Genomic DNA, 21,033 nt, shown 5'->3' with positions numbered 1-21,033 from the left:
TCAAATTAAATCAAAGTAGTATCATACCATAAACATGGCTTCTCCCAAAGAATCCTGTGAGCTGTAGTTTATTAAGGGTGTTGAGAGTTATTAGGAGACTCCTATTCTCTCAAGGAGATACAATTTTCAGAGGGGTTTAACAATCAATCTCTCTTCCTGGGGAACTCTGAGAATTGCAGCTGTGCCAGGAGAATAGGGTATCTCCTAAAAACTCTCAGCAGCCTTAACAAACTACAGCTCCCATGATTCTTTGGGGGAAGCTGCAATGGCTTCAAGAAGTGGGGTACCGCTTTAAATGTATCATGCGGATGGGGCCATAATCAAAGCCCAGGGATGATGGAAGTTGCCATCCTACAATATCTAGATGACATCACATTGGTGACCCCTGGTTCAGTATCCAACATTTAATGATAAGCTGATTAATCATCATGAATAATGTCAATTCACTAGATAGGCAAACCACTTCAATGGAAGAACATCTTACAACATCAGAAAATTATAAATCATCATTTTCTCTCTCTAAGTAATATTGACAATTGCACAATTGCTCAAATTAAGAATAGATAACATCAAATATTTGTTCAATGCAAACACAAGTCCTTTATTAGAATGATTAATGAATCATTTAGTACTAAAGAGGCAACTGGCTTGAATTACTTCTTCCTTGCCTCCATTTAGGCAAACTTATCAATGAAACTGTCAAAAGAGATTTGGCTGGCAAGCTATGAAAATAATAATCTATATATGGTCGGTAATTCTATCCTTTCTTTCCACCAGTTTTCCTGGAACAGGCATTAGGGTGATCACCCTGTAATTTTCTGCATCCCCCTTTTAAAGGTTAGTGTTACATTGGCCACATTCCAGTTTTCAGGAATGGAGGCTGAGCTTTGTGTTGGGGTACTAGTAATAATAAAGAGGCCAGAGAGTACACATGGGGTAAAGTAGGACCACTTTAGTAAACTATATCTTAAGAAATGATGCACTTAGTCTTACACAATTGCACAGAGGGAAATGTACCCTGTGTGGGAAATCATCCAAAAATCTATCAAGTTCTGAAGACCACTTACTAGGTGACTCCACCCTACAGGCAGTAAAAGTTGACTCAAAATCTGATTCTTTCCCCTGCCATTCCCCTTCAAGTGAGAAGAGGACCTTCCTGATTCTTGGCCCCATGGAGCCACACAATCCCAGGTGAGTGGCACAGGTTAACCCCAAAAGTGATTCATACCCTGCCCCATAGGTCACAGAACCCTGTGTGGAAATCTCTGGAGTCATTTGTCACCTGAAGGTGCCTCAGGTGCTTGGCACCTCTTCCCTTTCCCACCCATCCACCTTCCAAGTGACTAAACCAATTAAACAAATCAACCTAATTAATTGATACCCACCAATAACTACAGTTACCCAGCACTACAATGTGGAGTAGTCGGAAATATATCCTACTGCTAGCCAATGGCAGAAGGAAGCAACCAGTTATACTCACATTGCATACTGACAGAGCAGTCTGGGTGCTGCTTTTGGAAGAAGGAAACTGGGAGGTGAAGCCTTAAATACCCTCCCAGCCACTCCTCTCCTGTGCTGGAATGAGCCAGCTTCAGGAGACCAGAAGGAGCTTCTTGCTAGTCTTCTGGTCCCACTGCAAATGAGTTCTCACCTGGACTCCTTTTGGAGTGGGAAAGGGGGAGCATTTCCGTTAGAAGATCAGCAATTTCACATTTGACTTCTTCAAAAATCCTGAGGTGGGTGTCATCCACATTCAACAATGTGTCAGTTTTTATTTTATCATTAAGTCCTAGAATACCTTTCTCTTGCACTGCTATTTGCATCAGATTCTCAGCCTCCCTGTGAAAGCTAATTCAAGGCATAGGCCTTGCATTTGCTGTGAAGACAGAGGCAAAGAATTCATTCAGCTTATCTGCAATCTCCTCCTTTAGTACACCATTGACTCCCTTGTAAGGCAAAGGTCTAAGTAGCTTCCTAGCTGCTTTTGTTATTCTGATATATCTAAATACAGTGCTACCTCTGGTTACAAACTTTATTCATTCCAGAGGTCCGTTCTTAATCTGAAACCGTTCTTAACCTGAGTTACCACTTTAGCTAATGGGGCCTCCCACTGCCGCTGCACCACTGGTGCGCGATTTCTGTTCTCATCCTGAGGTAAAGTTCTTAACCCAAGCTACTACTTCCGGGTTAGCAGAGTCTGTAACCTGAAGTGTTTGTAACCCGAGGTGTTTGTAACCCGAGGTACCACTGTATATCCTTTCTCAGGAATCATTTCTATTTTCCTCAGTGTGGCACTGTCATTCCCCCCCCCCACCGCAACACCTCATTCCACAGGGCAGCATGGGAGCTGCCATCTGGGAGCAGGATCCATTACAACTTAAAAGAGGTGGGTAGTGTGAATGCCAGAGGAGTGCTATTGAGCCCAGGCGATTCCTTACAACGGAGATGGGAAACAACTGACCCATTGGCCATTGCTGGCCCCACCAGGGGCTCTAAATTGACCCACAACTCCAAGCCCTCTGTACCTCAGCTGCCACTGATGCCTGCAGATTCAAAGAGCAGTGTGAGCAACTCATAAAGCCCTTTCAAAAGCAGCTCAATGCTGCTCTTAAAACCTCTGGAAACTGGATATTTAAAGGGCAGCCCAGGGCTCCTGGGGGGGGGGGGAAGGGCTTTCAAATCGCTGTGTGCTGCACTTTGACACCCAACAGTCAGAGTTTCAAAACAAACCATCCTCCCTTGTCACTGTTGTTGGAGTTTGCCTTATATATAATGCAGTGGAGAGCAGAGATAGTCTGGTAAGATGGCTGGTTGGAAGAATAAGGAAACATAAGGATAAGGAACTGTCCACCCAACTGTCAAATGTGGTCCTCCAAGGATGGGGATATAAGCATCTGGGCTGCTGATCAGAAAAGTTTCTCCACCCCTCCCTTACAATAACCATAAGTAATTTACGGCCCAAACCTAGACGGCATCTTAAAAAACAGAGACATCACCTTGCCAACAAAGGTCCGTATAGTTAAAGCTATGGTTTTCCCAGTAGTGATGTATGGAAGTGAGAGCTGGACCTTAAAGAAGGTTGTTTGCCAAAGAATTGATGCTTTTGAATTATGGTGCTGGAGGAGACTCTTGAGAGTCCCATGGACTGCAAGAAGATCAAACCTATCCATTCTTAAGGAAATCAGCCCTGAGTGCTCACTGGAAGGACAGATCGTGAACCTGAGGCTCCAAGACTTTGGCCACCTCATGAGAAGAGAAGACTCCCTGGGAAAGACGCTGATGTTGGGAAAGATGGAGGGTGCAAGGAGAAGGGGACGACAGAGGACGAGATGATTGGATAGTGTTCTCGAAGCTACCAGCATGAGTTTGACCAAAGTGCGGGAGGCAGTGGAAGACAGGAGTGCCTGGCATGCTCTGGTCCATGGGGTCACAAAGAGTCGGACACGACTAAATGACTAAACAACAACAACAACAACTTACGGCCCGTTGGTTTCCCTCCATCTGACCTATGGCCTCCCCTCCTTGGAGCAAACGTGTGACTGCTTTCAAGCCTAATTGCTCCCTTGGGGGGCATTTTTTTTTGGGGGGGGAGGGTTGTGTTAACCCTCCCAATCTGGCCATTTTGTCTGAAAACTGCATCCAATGAAAGGCTGTTTACAAGCCTAATTGCTTGGTGGAGAGCCCTTTTTCCGAGGGGGTTGTCACAGCTGGGGTGAGCTGAAAACGAAGAAAGGTCGTGGAGGGCAAAATGCATTCATTTGCTTCCACGCTCATTTGGTTTCTGCCAGGGAAACTTCTGAAAAGGGCCAGAAAATGCAACTTGTCAACAGAGATCTTTAAAGCTAAATAAAATAAGGAGTGTCTTTAAAAATCATTCTTTCTGCCTTTAAGTAGGTCACTCTGTTTTCGCTATGGAAATCAGAATCTCTTCAAAAAGCAGACTTGGCTCTGCATCTCCCTTATCTACTTAATGCTGAAAGTCTGGGAAATCATCTCTTAAGAGAGGAGGAAAGGCTAGAGCTGTGAAAGAAACACATTCAATTTACCCCACAAACATGTGAAGGAAAACTGATTACTTTTTAATCAGAGATGCACCTAATTTTCCACTTTTTAAATGTTCTGATTAACATTTTTTTTTAAAAAAAAAAAAAAGTTATTTCAAAGGGAATGGAAATTGGATGGAGTAGCTTTAAAAGATGTGGGGTTCTGCTGGAAACACGGCAACCCTGTTTTCCATGAGAAACAGCCAACATAGAGTAATGGGTATATGACGAGAATGAAATAGGCACACACACACAAAAAAGGGAAGCACAAGCTAACTTGCACCTATGCATTAGGTATGCTTGAGGAGTTTAAATTCTGGGAATACTAATGTGAACTGACCTGATCCACAGCTCTTGAACTAATGCGCAAATTGAAACATAATTATCTTCCCCATTTTTCACTTCTCTGACGTCTGCTCAGGAAAAAAGTACCAGATGTCGTATTTTAAAATAAAAGACGTTTTTAGAAATGCACCCATTAATATGCTACTTTCCCCCCAAAAAAAGAAAATGTGTACTTTGTTAGATATTTCATCTCAACATATGCACTTAAAAATGCACTTTATCCTACAATACACTAGGGGTGTTTAGAAATGCATACACTGACGTTTAAATAAAGATAATATGGATTTTAATGTAAAATAAAAATAATAATGCAACATTCGCCTGGGGAGCTTGTAGCCAGGGCTGTCGCAACGAACAGCCACATGAGCCTTTGGGAGGCAGAGATGCGAGAGGGCATCAGAGGAGGGAGGGAATGAAAGAGGGACAGAGGCCATTGTCACCCATGGCACCCCAGACTATCATTCTAGGCACCCCAGGGTGCGACAGCACCCTGGTTGAAAACCACTGGGTTAAGTGCACTCTTTGGTCACCCTAAAACTGCATTGCTTTGTGGATCTCTAAAAACGTAAAGGGACCCCTGACCATTAGGTCCAATCATGGCCAACTCTGGGGTTGCGGTGCTCATCTCGCTTTGTTGGCCAAGGGAGCCGGCGTACAGATTCTGGGTCATGTGGCCAGCATGACTAAGCTGCTTCTGATGAACCAGAGCAGCTCTTATGCTGATCAGTGGGGCCACAGGGCACTTATAGGTTCACATGCTCAAGCCTCTCATAGCAAGGAAGAAGCATTCCTTCCAGTCCTTGGTTGATTCAGTTAATATTCTTTATTTCTGCTTTTTTGCAGATCCCCTATGTTGTTACATTTAAATAAATATAGCTTTTGTTTCCACCACACTTATAGTGTCTCAAGTCTTCACCATATGGGCATGATGGCAATTTCTCTTAAAAACAAACTTGGGCAGGGCGTCCCTTCAAATAGAGAACTCTCCTCTAAAATAGGACTAACAACCCTGTATTCCATATTCTGGTCCATTGTGGGGGAAGAAACACAACAGAGCAATATAATGCCAAGCTCCTGGGCTTGAAAAGTTCTCCCTCCTCCTTGAAGTATTCCTTTTATGGTCCGTAAAAGAAATGCAGGATTTGTCAGATGGCATCAGGAGTTCAGCTGTTCCACACGCCATGTGAAATCCTTGTCCCAGTTTGCACTTGGTTTCGGCACAACTTTCGGTCATCATGCCACTTCATTACTGCATTATTTTTAGATAATTGCTACCACCATGTTAGAACGTGGGTCAATAACCCTATGATTTATCGCCAGTTGGAGCAGTAAGAGAGATAATCTATCCAACTAGGAATATAGGAAGCTGCCTTATACTGAGTCAGACTTTGAAGCTGATGATTGTTGTTTAGTCGTGTCCTACTCTTTGTGACCCCATGGACCAGAGCACGCCAGGCACTCCTGTCTTCCACTGCCTCCTGCAGTTTGGTGAAACTCATGCTGGTAGCTTCGAGAACACTGTCCAACCATCTCGTCCTCTGTTGTCCCCTTCTCCTTGTGCCCTCCATCTTTCCCAACATCAGGGTCTTTTCTAGAGAATCTTCTCTTCTCATGAGGTGGCCAAAGTATTGGAGCCTCAGCTTCAGGATCTGTCCTTCCAGTGAGCACTCAGGGCTGATTTTCTTCAGAATGGATAGGTTTGATCTTCTTGCAGTCCATGGGACTCTCAAGAGTCTCCTCCAGCACCAGAATTCAAAAGCATCAATTATTCGGTGATCAGCCTTCTTTATGGTCCAGCTCTCACTTCCATACATCACTACTAGGAAAACCAAAGCTTTAACTATACGGACCTTTCTTGGAAAGGTGATGTCTCTACTTTTTAAGATGCTGTCTAGGTTTGTCTTTGCTTTTCTCCCAAGGAGCAGGCGTCTTTTAATTTCGTGACTGCTGTCACCATCTGCAGTGATCATGGAACCCAAGAAAGTAAAATCTCTCACTGCCTCCATTTCTTCCCCTTCTATTTGCCAGGAGGTGATGGGACCAGTCGCCATGATCTTCGGTTTTTTGAGCTTCAGACCATATTTTGTGCTCTCCTCTTTCACCCTCATTAAAAGGTTCATTAATTCCTAATCACTTTCTGCCATCAAGGTTGTGTCATCTGCGTATCTGCGTATTGAGGTTGCCAGCTAGCTCAATATCACCTGCACTGACTGGCAGCAGCCCTTCCTGGAGTTTCCGGGACCATTTTGCATAAAAAGCAGGTGCTCCATCCCTTAACTATGGCCATTCCCATACTCCGTAGACCTTGCAGCTTCCTACACCTTGGCCCTCCATAACCTGCCTTACACCATACATCATCTAGCTCCATAGTGTCTCCACTGACTGGCAGTAGCTCTTCAGGATTTTACACTGCAGTCTTTGCCAGCCCTACCTAGAGATGATGGAGACTGAACCAGAGACCCTCTGCATGCAAGCAGATGCTCAACCACTAAACTACAGCCCTCCCTCCCTCCAACTGTTAGAGAAGGCAATCCAATGGGGATTTGGGCTCATCAGATGAGTATGTGGGTGTAGACAGAACTCTTTGAAGCACAAATTTCCTCTCCTGTCAAAGACCCAGCAGTGAAAGTGTGCAAGACACAATCCCTTAGGGCAGCGGTTCTCAGCCTGTAGGTCCCCAAATGTTGTTGGACTACAACTCCCATCACCCCTGAGCTCTGGCCTTGCTAGCTAGGGGTGATGGGAATTGTAGTTCAATAACATCTGGGGACCCACAGGTTGAGAAAGTCTGCCTTAGGGGTTTTTCAAGAGGTTAGTTTGGGGATCTTGGAGTTCCTTTAACAACTTGGTCTTAATGATCTGCACTACACAGTTATGAATTACCAGTCTCTGCAGCTACAATGATTCTCCAGCGGTTTGACTTCTCCCCCGGGGGTGCACACCATTATCTGGATGCCAACATCAGCAGTGCTCCTAGGAGTACAATTTCCCCCATTCAGTAGTCTAAGATTAGCATGGGAATCAGATTTTACACCCTCACATTGGTCAAAGATTTGATCCTCTAAACCACATGTTCTGCATAGGCAAGGGGGAATTACCGGTATTTAAAGAAAGTTCACGGGTGCCTTATGATTCCAGTGTGCCTCAATCATGTTTTGAAAACATATCGCCTTCCCTGCTGTGTTGATGGGGTTATAGCATACAGGGCACTGACTGCCATGTTTAGGGGGGCTATATTCATGTAAATAAGAGTTGAGGTTTAGTGGTGATGGAAATTGATTTAATTACCAGTTGAAGAATCTTATTAGACCTTCAGCTTTGCTTACACTCTCTGTTTGTGGGTGGGAACGCTAATGTTCATTGTAAAACTCTGATTACTCATTTGCTGGTTGCCAACAGCTTGGTCACAGCTCAGGGTTGGCAGGGTATTTTTACATATGCTGGTTTTACATACAAATTGATTTTAAAAGGTCTTCTTTATTTCCATATATGAAAAACTGAATCATCAGCTGTGGGTTATTCAGGGAGATATGGATCCAGTAGACTTTGCAGCCATGTGATGGCTACTTGCAACCTATATGGCAAAACAAACACAGGAATGGCAAATTCCATCTAAATGTGATGTTAAATGGAGATTATATTGTAGATTGTACACATTGCCATTGTACTCTCTGTATGCCATTTATCTTGCTGGGTTTGATCTATTCCAAGTTTGTTCTGTTATATGGCTCCATGTATGCTTTAGTCCTCTTTTATCAATAGAATTTTTGCAAAAAGAGTGAACTGCTTGAAGGGAAATAGAAGAAGCAACACACACACACACACACATCTAACCAGGTACAACATGGACATACTGATATAAAAAGCTAAAAATGATGTGTTCCTTTCCAGGCATCACAGCAGTTTTAATTTCTGTAAACCACCATTGCTTACGTATATAACCATTTTAGATAAATGTATTTATTTAGGATTTCTAGATCTTCTTAGCCCTAACGTGTGTGCCGCACTACCCTGCACGTCAAAAATAGATGGATTAATTGGCTATTCTAGTTAATATTTGCTGACAGTCCAATTCTTTTGCATTCCCCCCATAATCACCCTTTTAAGTCAACTAATTTTCACATTATTTTCTATGGGCTGAACTACCTTCACTCATTGAGCCAGCCCCTTATGCTTCACTATAGCACCCAATAGCTTCAACCACTGTCCTAACAAGTTGTATCAATGAAAAGAAGCTTTACGTCAGACTGCCAATCAATCAGTGCAAGAGCAAACAGTGCAAGCAGCAGTTTTGACTCAAAGTTCCCTAGAAAAGAGGCAGTTTCAATAAATTTGACAGATGTTGTTCTTATGTACAGGGCAGATCTCAGACCCATTGAACCTAATGGACATGACTAACTTGGGGCCATTAGTTTCAATTGGTCTATCCTTACTACAAATTAGCTGGAGAGAATCTAATGCATTACAGTCTGCAAACTGATAGGCAAAACTGAGATAGAGCTGTATCCTAACTCCCTTTGAGACAGTCTTAACAGTATGGGCTCCCCTGTTCTGTAGAAATGCTCATGCTTTGCTGTTTCTTGTAGACATGCATCACTCCAAGCACATGGCTCAGAGGAGTCAACAGGCAAGAGGTTGTCTCTCTCTGAAAGTCGACCCAATGCATGTTAAGAGAACCCGGCAGGGCCTCTGAATGCAGGGCAGCAAAAATGCCTGGTTTCAGCACTGTCCCTGGCAGAATCTCTGTGGACAGCTCCCTGCTCTCCTGCTTTACTGCAACGGGTTATAGCTCCTTTGCCTGGTCAAAGGAGTTTCCAGCACCTATATACGTAAGCACCAACTTGGACCAAACCTGGAACTCAGGAGCCGTTACAGTGCTATTGAGTGATGTCCCAATTCCTTCCTGAACAATTGGGTGCAGAGTCTCACTCCTTAGAAAGCAGATTCTGACTCAACACCAGGAAGAACTTTCTGACAACAAGAGCTGTTTGACAGTGGAACAAACTCCCACAGGTGGACTCTCCTTCCCTGGATGTTTTTCAGCAGAGGTTGGGTGGCCATCTGTCATGTATGATCTAGTTAAGATTCCTGCACCAGGTTGGACTTGATGACCTTCCAGCTCTAGAATTCTGTAATTCTATTTGATGCAGTTGCTTTTGTTTTGGGGATGCTCCATGGCACTCTCATCACTTGGCCCTCAACTTTCATTACTCAGTAGGAGCTTGGCTGGGAAAAAAGCTGGTTTAGGATTCTTAGGACTACAAAATCTATGATGCAATACAATGATTAAGTATCTATATATGTGGCGGGTGGAATACACCAAGACTGTAAAGGAGCCTAAATGAATCATCCAGCCCGGACACTGAAGTCCAGTGCCGAGGGCCTTCTGGCTGTTCCCTCGCTGCAAGAAGTGAGGTTACAGGGAACCAGGCAGAGGACCTTCTCGGTAGTGGCACCTGCCCTGTGGAACGCCCTCCCAGCAGATGTCAAAGCAATAAGCAACTAATTTACTTTTAAAAGACAATTAAAGGTGGCCCTGTTTAGGGAAGTTTTTCATGTTTGATGCTGTATTGTTTTTAATATTCAGTTGGAAGCCGCCCAGAGTGGCTGGGGTGGGGAACCCCAGGCAGATGGTGGGGGTATAAATAATAAATTATTATTATTATTTAGTAGTAGTAGTAGTAGTAGTAGTATGTAATCACAAAGGTAAGCATAATGGTGAGGGACACCAGCCCATTGAGTTCCACAGAAGTAACTTCACTGCACATTGGGGGTGGAAGTGGAAGGATTTTAGCAGCATCCATTAGAAGCTTCCAATGAAATGTGCCTGGATTCAAGAAAAATGTCCAATCCTGAGTCGCGCTCAATGGTCAAGGTGCAAAAGAACTTGATTGTCCCCCTCAACCAGCAAGAGCAACAGAAGTGAGCAAGAACTCAAGCATGCACACATAATACAAAAGCTCAAATAGATGAGCTATAAATGGAATATAAAGAACTACCCAGCATCTAGATCACAGATGTAAACATACACATAGAAGGCACAAGGGTATCAAAACTGCAATAGTTTTTTTTTAAAAAAAATATCCATCTTTATAGCTGGTGGAGCACATTTTTACATCCTACTTAGCCTTGCCTGAGAAAAGTGAAATGGAACTCACCAATCCACACATGTGGAAATATACAACACACAATGGAATTCATCCAGAGCATCCCTGTATGAATTCTTGCCCTTGTGAAGCACTAGCAAGCATCTCCATTCTGCTCCAAACCACATAAGTCTGCAAGCCCCTGATCACCAGAACAATCTGGTTGGCGAACAGTTTTCCACTCTCCCCCTCGAAACTCAGAACATGAAATCTATTCACAAGAGCAGGTAGCACTCAAATAATAATAATAAGTAAAACACCCAGTAAAAGATGATAGATGGAAACAAATTGCACATGCCTATGAGCCTCTCCTTGTGTCCTTTTCACTGAACATCCATCATGCCTGGTGCCCATGGTGCTATAGGAGCAGTTATACGTAGTTGTGTTTACAAAACCATTTGGGAAGGTGGTCATACTGCTCTGTTTGCAATAGGTGTATTTCCCATTAAAATCCTGTATTTTTTCATACCAAAAATGTTCTGGGGTTGTTGTTTTGGTTGTTGTTTTCGTGCATGCACACGAAAGCTCATACCAAGAATTAACTTAGTTGGTCTTTAAGGTGCTACTGGAAGGAATTTGTTTTGTTTTGACTATGGCAGACCAACACGGCTACCTATCTGTAACTGGAACTATAGTGCTAGAGTTTCCCACCAAATGACTAACGGTAGGACCGGCCCTGTAGTCTCCACTAAAATCAACAATCTCATCTTCTGAAAGATTCCCACTTCCCATTGCAGTTTACAAAATGGCAGCCTGGTGTGAGCTGGTCCCAGTGAAATTCGCTTTCCTAGATTCTACCTCTTCTTTGTAAAATACAGGTGGATCATTGTAATGGTGGATGAGCATGTATAAACAAGGATCAACAGGATGATTGCCTCTCCTCTGAAATGCCGAGCCGATTCGCAAAGAAAACACCATTCCGTCCCTGTGCAACCATGCATTAATTTAATGCTCAAAACTCAAGAAGGGAACAGCTAAAGTTCAGGCACACCGCACAGAAAGTTAAAGGTGGTGGGGTGTTGTTTTTTGCTTTTGTTTTTCCCCAGTGCACACAGCAAACTGCTTTTAAGCTCTGCAAGGAACAAAGCTATCAAAAAACAGCGCTTGGCATCAAGATTACGCCTCAATTTGCAAATCCATAGGGGATGCTTAAGAAGAGAGGGTGGAGCTGGTGGCCTTTGAGTCAGCTTTTAATTAGATCTCTCACCTAGATTCCTTACAACTTCCAACCATGTTCCTGCATCCCACACAGCAGCTTTAAGGCTCCCTCCCTACATCTCAAAAGCGTTGTACCTTGTGAGATTGTAATAGAAATATCTCCACTGTGCCATAAAAAGAAATGTAGCTTGAGGATTTAATTAGCAGCTGTCAGGGGTGACCCATACGTATTGCTGAATTGTTTAACTTGTTCCAAAAGGTACAAATCACTACATTGTGGGGCGGTGGCGGGGGGAGTGATGTTTCAGAAACTTGACATCCCTTCAATCCCCGTCTTTTTCTCCCCAACACCATTATGTTTCTGGTAATCAGAAATTGCTGCTCTACTCCATGGACACCGTACATAAAATATTAACACCCACATCACCAACCTGTAAATGAAACCAATATTAAAACACACACACAAATAAACCCCACAGATGCATCAGAGAAAACAGAAGAGAGGGGAGGGAACCTTGCCCCATATGTGCCCACTTGACCACTTTGATCTGTGGAACTGACATTATTACCGGTGCCATGTAACGCTCATTCCTCAGCTGTCAATCTTTAACTGTGGCAGAACCTATACACTTTGGAACTCCCTGCCAATTGACAGCAGGCAGCTGCCTTCACTGCACACTTTTCTTGCAGCTGCCTAAAACATTCTTTGTTTAGACAAGCCTACACAGGCATATATAAGGTTAATGCATTTCAATTTCTGTTTTCTTAATTTTAATTTTCTTCAAATGTCCTTCGTTGTTTTTAACACGTGTTGATGCTAATATTTCTTGTAAACCGCTAAGAGGTTTTACTACTGTGAAGCTGCATATGCGTCTTGTCAAATGGAAATCATAAAGAAAAAAATATCTGAGCGAGTGCTGCTTGCAGAAAGCCCCAAGTCATCTTCCGAAATCCCTCTGCGTCTTAAGTGCAAAGGGTTAACTGATGGTGAGCACCTCTGACTGGGGATCAATTGTGTTGTGGGCTCTTTAAAACAGAGATTGCAAACATGGAAGTCACGGTGTGGATCAGAGCCCTGGGTGTTGGTGGTGGGACAGGAGGCAGATAAGAAGTTTAAAATCCCTATCTGCATCAGGGCCCTGATCAGTATGAACCTCCACCTCTGCATTATTATTATTATTATTATTATTATTATTATTATTATTATTATTAGCCAAATAAATTTTGTGATTCGCATCTTGTCTACGACCCTGAAACTTCGGAGAGTAGGACAATTACCTGCTTCTGAAAAGCAGGTGATCACAACAGGTGTTGTGCAAAATCCTCTTGGGCACCTGCAATACTACTGGTTTATTATTTATATTTTATTTTTACATTTATATCCAAAGAGCTCAAGGTGGCATACATGGTTCTCCACCTCCGCAATGAATACCCACAACCCCCCTGTGAAGTGGTCTTTTACTTCTTCTTGGGCGATCACTCGTAGCCAAGTAAGATTGTCTTCCATGAACATGGTTTTAACAGTGAGTCCGTAAGTGACTGTGGAGGCCAATTCTGGCTCCACACGTCCTTCTGCAGTGTGGACATGGTTTCCGGGTGGGAGTTGATCATGGTGAGGGTTTGCCAAACATGCCTTCCTCTTAGCATGTTCCCCCCTTTCATCCTGAGTTTGAGCGTCTTCAAAGCCCATGACACCTTTGGTAAAGGCTATTCTCCAACTGGAGCACTCACAGGTCAGTGTTTCCCAGTTGTCAATGTTTATACTATATTTTTTGTAGGTTTGCCTTGAGAGATTGGATGCCGTTGAAGATATTAACGAAAAATTGTTTTACTCTCAGCTGGATAGCATCCTATCAGAGACGCCTAAGAAGGATAAAATTATCCTCCTGGGTGATTTTAATGCAAGAGTTGGGCAAGATTTTTACCTGCAGCCCCTGTGAGGTACATTAGGCTGAGAGGCGGTGACTGGTCCAAGGTCACCCAGCAAAATTGATTGGCAAGTAGGATTTTGAGCCCTGAGTGCTCACTAGCAGGACAGATCATGAAGCTGAGGCTCCAATACTTTGGCCACCTCATGAGAAGAGAAGACTCCCTGGAAAAGACCCTGATGTTGGGGAAGATGGACGGCACAAGGAGAAGGGGATGACAGAGGACGAGATGGTTGGACAGTGTTCTCAAAGCTACCAGCATGAGTTTGACCAAACTGCAGGAGGCAGTGGAAGACAGGAGTGCCTGGCATGCTCTGGTCCATGGGGTCATGAAGAGTAGGACACGACTAAACGACTAAACAACAAGAACAATAAGGATTTTGAACCCAGGTTTCCCAGGTCCTAGTCCAACACTAACCATGATACTGTGCTGCTCAGGCATATTAAGCCTAAAATGGAAGACATTGGGAGGTGATCTTGCACAGCCTCCAGGCACCTCCAGATTATCAGTATTTGGCAAGAGAGAATCAAGTGCCTACTGGAACTTTAGGTACAGGGTTTAAGTGGGTAGAAGGGCTCTGTTGCTCTCAGGAGTACCAACTAGAACAAAATATCATGGGGACAGGTAAGCCCTGCCCCACATAATCCATCACATGATGCAGTGCCCACACACCATTTGAATGCCCATCAACTTTGTGGGTGCCCGGCCCCCTCAAATATTTTATTGTAGAGCCTGAAGCCTCCAGGGCCTCTAGGAGTTGGCTGGTATGATTGCCCTAGTACAGTCACGTCCATCTCTATAGCGACTGTGATCTACTCCAAGTATAATAAAACTGGCAGTGACCTACCCATTGTCATTGCCAAGAGTTGTCAAGCTTTTTTGGGGGGGGGGGACCCAGAGTTGTTGAGCGTTTTTTTTTTAATTCAACGATGAATATCGCACACAGCACTAAAGCGAACATTACTTCCCGTTGCCAACAATGCCACTGTACACTGCTGAGGCAGCGGCGGAAGATGAAACTAGCTCCAGGGGAGGGGACACACAAGATTACTTGCCCAAGATTCCCCAGGATCAAGCAATCAACCCGCAATTGACCAGGGACACCCAGCGATTTACCTGTAGATCTCGATCGACTGGTTGGACTTGTCTGCCCTACTACAACAAAACCACTTTTAAGAAATAATAATCTGACCCTCAGTGCTTTGGAGCCAGATGGATTTAAAAGTGTTGGAAGAATGAATGAATACTGGGAAGGCATGTGAACACCCCACAAGTGAATCAGGATAAAATGAAAGTGAATGCCTATTGTGATATAACCATTCCACGAACAAATGCTGACTAAAGGCTGGATATAATGTAACCTCCGTGTAAGCTTTGTGCAAGAGAATAAAAGAATGCTCTATAAATAAGTCATCTGGAGGGGCCTTCCATTGAGGTATGGTACTGTTGACTCTGATCACATGACTGTAACCACTGGAGTCTGAGCTAACATACCAGCCTCCTGCTAGCAGGAGGCATCATGCAAAAGGTGGTGAACTTTCATACACAAAATCCTGCTATGCGTCCACAGAACTTCATGTTATATAGTAGCAGACAAATGACATGAACAAGACCTACATAATTTGTTGAAGCAGAACGGCAGAGATCATTTAGTTTGTAACTTAATGGTTAATTCTGTTTTCAGTAGGTCAGCTGATGGAGGGAGGTGTTTCTAAGCAACCAGGTGGAGAGGCATGATGCTTGCTGAGGTAACATGTCCCCCTATTGGCTATGTAGTTCTGAGGGACTCTTTCCTTTGTATGTTTGTTTGAATGTCTCCCTGCTATGCACCACGCCTGAATTAAATAGGTAAAAGTTGCTGTTCATTTCTCTTCAAATCATACATTGTTTTTGTTCAGTTTCCTCAGCAAAATCTTATAAGGATTTCTTGTATTGTGTTTTAATTTGCTGTAAGCCACCCAGAGTGGCTGGGGTAACCCAGTCGGACGGGAGGCTTGTAAATTATTATTAGGCTTGTAAATAATAAATTATTATTATTATTTTCTTTCTAGATTCCATCTGGATTGTTAACACATGCTTTGCTTCATGATGTGACCGTGCTCTCCAAATTCCATCTCTTGTGAGGTACAGCTGCCTAGACACCCCACTCGTGTTTTTCTACAGAGAAATAGTGCCACCATCATCCCTGTCTTAATACTTTAGTCTGAAAATGTGGACAATCTAATTTACAGTATTACAAAATGGGAAAGTGACAGGCTTAAGTCAAGACCACTCCCCTTCTGAGGTAAAGCCTCATTATTCATATGCAACTTTCTAATACAGAGACATTTGTTGAGGGTTTCAAAGGAAATGGATGGGGGCCAAGACAGGATCACAACTATCCCAGAATTCACACATACACACAGGGGGGGAAATACTTAGCATATCGTTAAGGTCATAAAATAACGAAGAGAAGAGGTACCTGCTGGATCAAACCAAAGGCCCATCTACTCCAACATGCTGTTCCCACAGTGATCAACTAGACACCCCCATGTGAAGCCCACAAGCAGGTAAAAGGTAAAGGTAAAGGACCCCTGGACCGTTAGGTCCAGTCAAAGGCGACTATGGGGTTGTGGCGCTCTTCCGGAGCCGGTGTTTGTCCACAGACAGCTTTCTGGGTCATGTGCCCAGCATGACTAAACCGCTTCTGGCGCAAGGGGACACCATGACACAAACCAGAGTGCATGGAAATGCCGGTTACCTTCCCGCTGCAGTGGTACCTATTCATCTACTCGCCTGGCATGCTTTCGAACTGCTAAGTTGGCAGGAGCTGAGACAGAGCAACAGGAGCTCACCCCATCGCAGGGATTCGAAACACCGACCTTCTGATTGGCGAGTCCAAGAGGCTCGGTGATTTAGACCACAGCGCCACCCGTGTCTCGTTGCAATTCCCTCAACTAGTACTCAGAGGCAACCTGTCTCGACAATGGAGGCAGAACTTGTGCATGTTTACTCAGGATTAACCCCCACTCCTTAAGTGTGCATAGGGCTGTGGCCCCAGGCATTTCAAAACAAGTGCTCCATAAATCACACCTGAGTGATTATCTTATCAGGACTGGGGGAGAGGAACACATGCTGGAAGCCATTACTCCAGGGTAGGTAAATCTGTTTTACTCCAGGGTAGCTTCCTTTCTATTCCCAAGTTGCTGAAGTGATAGAACATAGTTGCCTCCTGGCAGATTCTCCCTCCCCTTTTGCTACCAACAGACGCAACAAAGAGTGAGCATTAACTTTGCCTGTAGGGAGTCTGCATCAAAAAAGCAAGCGCACAATGGCTGCAGTTGAAAGCTTGGTGAGGTTCTCTAAAGCTTTCTGTGCTTCAGAAGTAGGTAATTGTGCTGGGTTTTCACACAATCACGTGCACAGAGATAACACATGTCGAAACCACTGTGTGTACAGATAATCCCCCTCCCAATGATGATTTTAAGTGGGGAGGGGAACAGGACTGTAGTGAAGGAAGTATGTATCTACAAAAACATACGAGGAAGGCAGCCACCACACTTCAGAGCACACATCCTACTTCAACTCACGGAACATGTCCTGCTCATTTCAAGCTTGGAATGCTTTGTTAACATCTGGGAGACCTCACCAGACTTCAAAGGAAAAGAGAGAGAGTGCAGGATTTAACATATAGGAGCACAGAATGCCGTCTTCTACCAAGTCAGATCATTGGGCCCACCTAGATCAGGAGTGAAGAAGATAATGGACTCCAGGTGTTGGATTATAGCTCCCATCATCTCTATTTGTCATGGTGCCAGGGGTTGTTGGGGGCTTGCAGTCCAGCATCATTGGAAGGCCACAGCTTCCACACCTTTTGATGTACACCGACTCCCAATGGCTCTCCAGGGATTTAGATGCAAGTTTGAATCTGAATATGCCAAGGGCAGAACTGGGAACATTTGCAAGCAACACACGTGCTCTATGATTGGGCTGCAGCCTCTTCTCATAACATTGGGAGTTAAGAACGTAAGATGAACCTGCAGGACTAGGCCAAAGGGGGTCCATCTAGTTCCTCATCCTGCTCTTACAGTGCCCAACCAAATGCCCACAGAAAGCCCACCAGCAACAGCTATCTGAGTGGATAGCTCAGTTGGTTAGAGTGTGGCACTGATAATGCCAAGGTTGCAAGTTCGATTCTCATATGGGACAGCTGCATATTCCTACATTGCAGGGAGATGAACTATATCAATCTCAGGGTCCCTTCCAGCTCTGCAAGTCTATGATTCTGCCTCTGACTGTGAAAGCAGAACATACCCATCAGAGATAGCAACCACTGATAGCTTTCTCCTATATGAATTTGTCTGATACTTTTTACCAGCCATTCAAGTTGGTGGCCATCACTACTTCTTGAAGGAGCAAATTCCATAATTTAACTATGCACCATGATGCCTTATAGTTGTCCTAAGCATTTATACCATTAGGACTATTAGTCCATATAGCCCCAGCATTGTTTACTCTGACTAGAAGCAGCTCTCCAGGCCCTCAGAGAGGAACTTGTCCCATCACTTGCTATCTGATCTTTCAAGCAGCTGGTACCAGCGGTGGAACCTGGAGCCCTAGCCATGCATCTCACGCACACTGGCCTTTAGTTATATTATCTTCCCAATTCATTCCCCATCATCCAGCTGTTTCTTTGCATTGCAGCCTAAAGCAGGTCTAACTGTAGCAGAGGTACAGATAAAAGAAAGCAAGTTCCTCTAGATTAGGAGAAAAAGAGGGTGCACACCTACCATTGAGCTGTCTGTAGACAATGTCTTCGAGAAGTGACAGCCTTTTCAAAACTGCATCCTGAATGGGGTTTCCAGCACGGGCAGTCAAGTTGGACACTTCTGCCCTGGGGTGGATTTCATGGAAGGAGTCCCCACTCTTCACGACGATGGGCCTGCACTTGGCCAGGAAGAGGACGAACCCAGCGACTGCAATCAAGTTTAAGACCAGCAGGACTTTCACTCTCCTCAGAGAAGCCATCAAAGAACTGCCCAAAGTGGGAGATGCAACTCAGGTGACTACTTGGGCAATAACCAAAGGAGAAGGGTGGAAGCAGAAGTCGGATGACCTGCTCTCTGGCTACTTTCACTAGGAGCAAGAGAAGGAGGAGGAGGAAGGGAGGAGGTGAGAACACATTTCCCCATCAGCTTGTCCTTGTGGGAAGCCTCCCTCCTTTTTTTCCAGCTTGCACAGCTGGGCTATTCACAGCAAGGGGAAGTGACAAATGTTTGCAGGTGGCGATAATCTTGAAAGGCAGCTCAGATCAGCTCTGCCACTCCAGAAATAGGTGCACCTGCTCCTGGAAAGAAAGCCAACCATTGCTCTCTGCGGGTCCCAGTGAAGCAGGGAGGTTTTGAAAATGTCCTTTGAGTTTCCAATCCCTATTGGAAGGAGATACCGGAAGACCTCTTCAGCAGCTGCCCCCACCCCTCTACTTGCCAGCAAGAGCCCCTTGACACTACTGGATTTCGGAAAGGCAAACAGCTCAGACTTGCATGAAAACTCTTTCAGAAGGAAACAATTCAACTTCGTTGCAGAGGCTTTGTACTGCTCCCGTGGTCTTTGAAATGGAACTTACTTGGCAGCAGAAGATCCAAGTGTCCCAAGGAAGGAGGCCCCGGGATTGTGGTTCAACCCTTGAGGTCCTTTAAAATAAAGCAATAGCTGGACAAGGAAGAACCTTATCCAATACAGGATGGGCTCAGTTCGCAAGGGACTCAAATGTTGCAGGAAAAACAAGATAGAAAGCAGGGAGGAATGGCAAGAGAACACAGTATAACTTTCACAGGGAGGGGGAGACACAGAGGGGGAGAGAGGGGGAGGAATCCTAAGTGGGGTTACTGGGACGCTTCCAGACTTTAGGAAGGGGGCCAGGTGGTGAGAGGGATGACATTCCCCCAAGAAAGGTTGTATCCTGCTTCTCCAACCACTGGGGTAGGGGCAGGAAGGGGCTCACAGAGTCTCTCCAAAAGGAGAAAGAGCAAACAAACACGCGTCTCTTCGCTTCTCTTTCCCAATACCTTAAGAACCGGGGGGGGGGGGATTAAGGGCTCAAAAACCCACTAATTGTTAGGAAATGCAGAGCGGGGGGAGGGAAGAGGGAGGAAACGTGCAGACAGACAGTGACAAAAGACTTCGTAGGGAGGGGTAGGGAGAATCTGCAGAGAGACAGAAGAGGAGAGAAAGTGACTTTAACAAAGATACGGATAAAAGGAGGCGAAACGAGGAAGCAAAAGGCAGCAACCCCCCGTTCCCATTCCGCTTGGACCCCCTTCTGAGATGCTTTTAATTGGTCTTTAGGGCGCAACGCCCGCAGCTAGAATGGGAATCGCCTGCGCTCTGGATGTGAAAGCGACATCGCGGGAAAGCGGGGGGGGGGGGGAGGCGGAAGCAGGTGTTGCTAATAATAGGACCCTCCGCCGCCTTTCTTCGCTTTCGCTCTCCCCTCCCTGGTCGCAGCCCCTCGCCGGCTCGCCAGACGCGCGTTCCCTCTCCCGCCGAGGGGGGCTCGGTGCTGCGGCTGCCCCCCACCCCACCCCGCAGCTCGCCTCCGGTGCGCAAAGGATGTATATCTAAATGGTGGCGAGGCTGGAGAAGAGGATGTGGAGGAAGAGGAGGATGGGGGGCGGTACCCCGGGAAATCAGGTCATCGTGGCCTCCACGAAGCTGTTCCGAGGGATCTTCCGGGGCCCGAGCGAGGAGGAAGATGAGGAGGAGGAGGAAGCAGCGGCAGCAGCAGCAGCAGCGATGGTGGTGATCGTGGCGGTGCCTGCGCGGCTGATGGTCCTGCGTTGCGCTCCCCGGCCGCAGCTTCCCATCGCAGCCGCCGTTGGAGCCATCCGCTTTCACTGTGCTGGGAGGAAAGGGGGAGAACAAAACCCCCCTTGCATGGCTCAAAGGAGGCGTTGCAAAGAAAACCTGGGCTGGGGAAAAGAAGGGGAATTGGCCACCGGTTCGCGATTGGAGGCCGGGCTTGAAATGATGCTCTCAAATGCTGCATGCAGGCAGAAAGAGAAGGGTTCTATGGAGGAGGTTTTAACTCCCCCCCCCCCGCACCTCTAGGAGTTAGGCTCTCTGAACAGCACGACACAGGCGCACACCAGATTTTGCCGAAATTAATTCTATTCGCTGCTGGTTGCCAACTTTTAAACCAGACCGGGCAGCTTTCCTCTTAAGCACAGTTTAATCTGCAAATGCCCAGGTTTTAAAAACTCCCTGAGATGGTGACGAAAGCTCCCCTTGCTGCTTTGGATCGATCCAATCTCTCCTGCTAGGGGACCCAGCCTTTAGTGTAGCAAGCTCTGCCCTGTGGAACTCCTTGCCAGGAGAGGTTTTGGTAGGAATCATTCAACACCTCCTTTCAGACTGCTCCTAAAAAATTTGTG

The 21,033-nt window shown here is 45.3% G+C and overlaps 1 protein-coding gene across 1 annotated transcript in view; it reads right to left on the bottom strand.

Moving 5' to 3' along the window:
- GALNT17 (polypeptide N-acetylgalactosaminyltransferase 17) overlaps positions 1 to 20,653 on the bottom strand; it is a 115,439-nt gene extending 94,786 nt beyond the window's left edge. The window contains exon 1 of the mRNA XM_081890399.1: positions 18,391 to 20,653. Coding sequence (XP_081746525.1) covers positions 18,391 to 18,628 — 238 coding nt within the window. The 5' untranslated portion in view covers positions 18,629 to 20,653. The remainder of the gene's footprint in view (positions 1 to 18,390) is intronic.
- Positions 20,654 to 21,033: the final 380 nt, after the last annotated feature.

The sequence above is a fragment of the Podarcis melisellensis genome, assembly GCF_964234715.1.
Source record: "Podarcis melisellensis genome assembly, chromosome: 15".
Classification (NCBI taxonomy): Eukaryota; Metazoa; Chordata; class Lepidosauria; order Squamata; family Lacertidae; genus Podarcis; species Podarcis melisellensis.
This window is presented reverse-complemented; position numbering and strand designations above follow the sequence as displayed.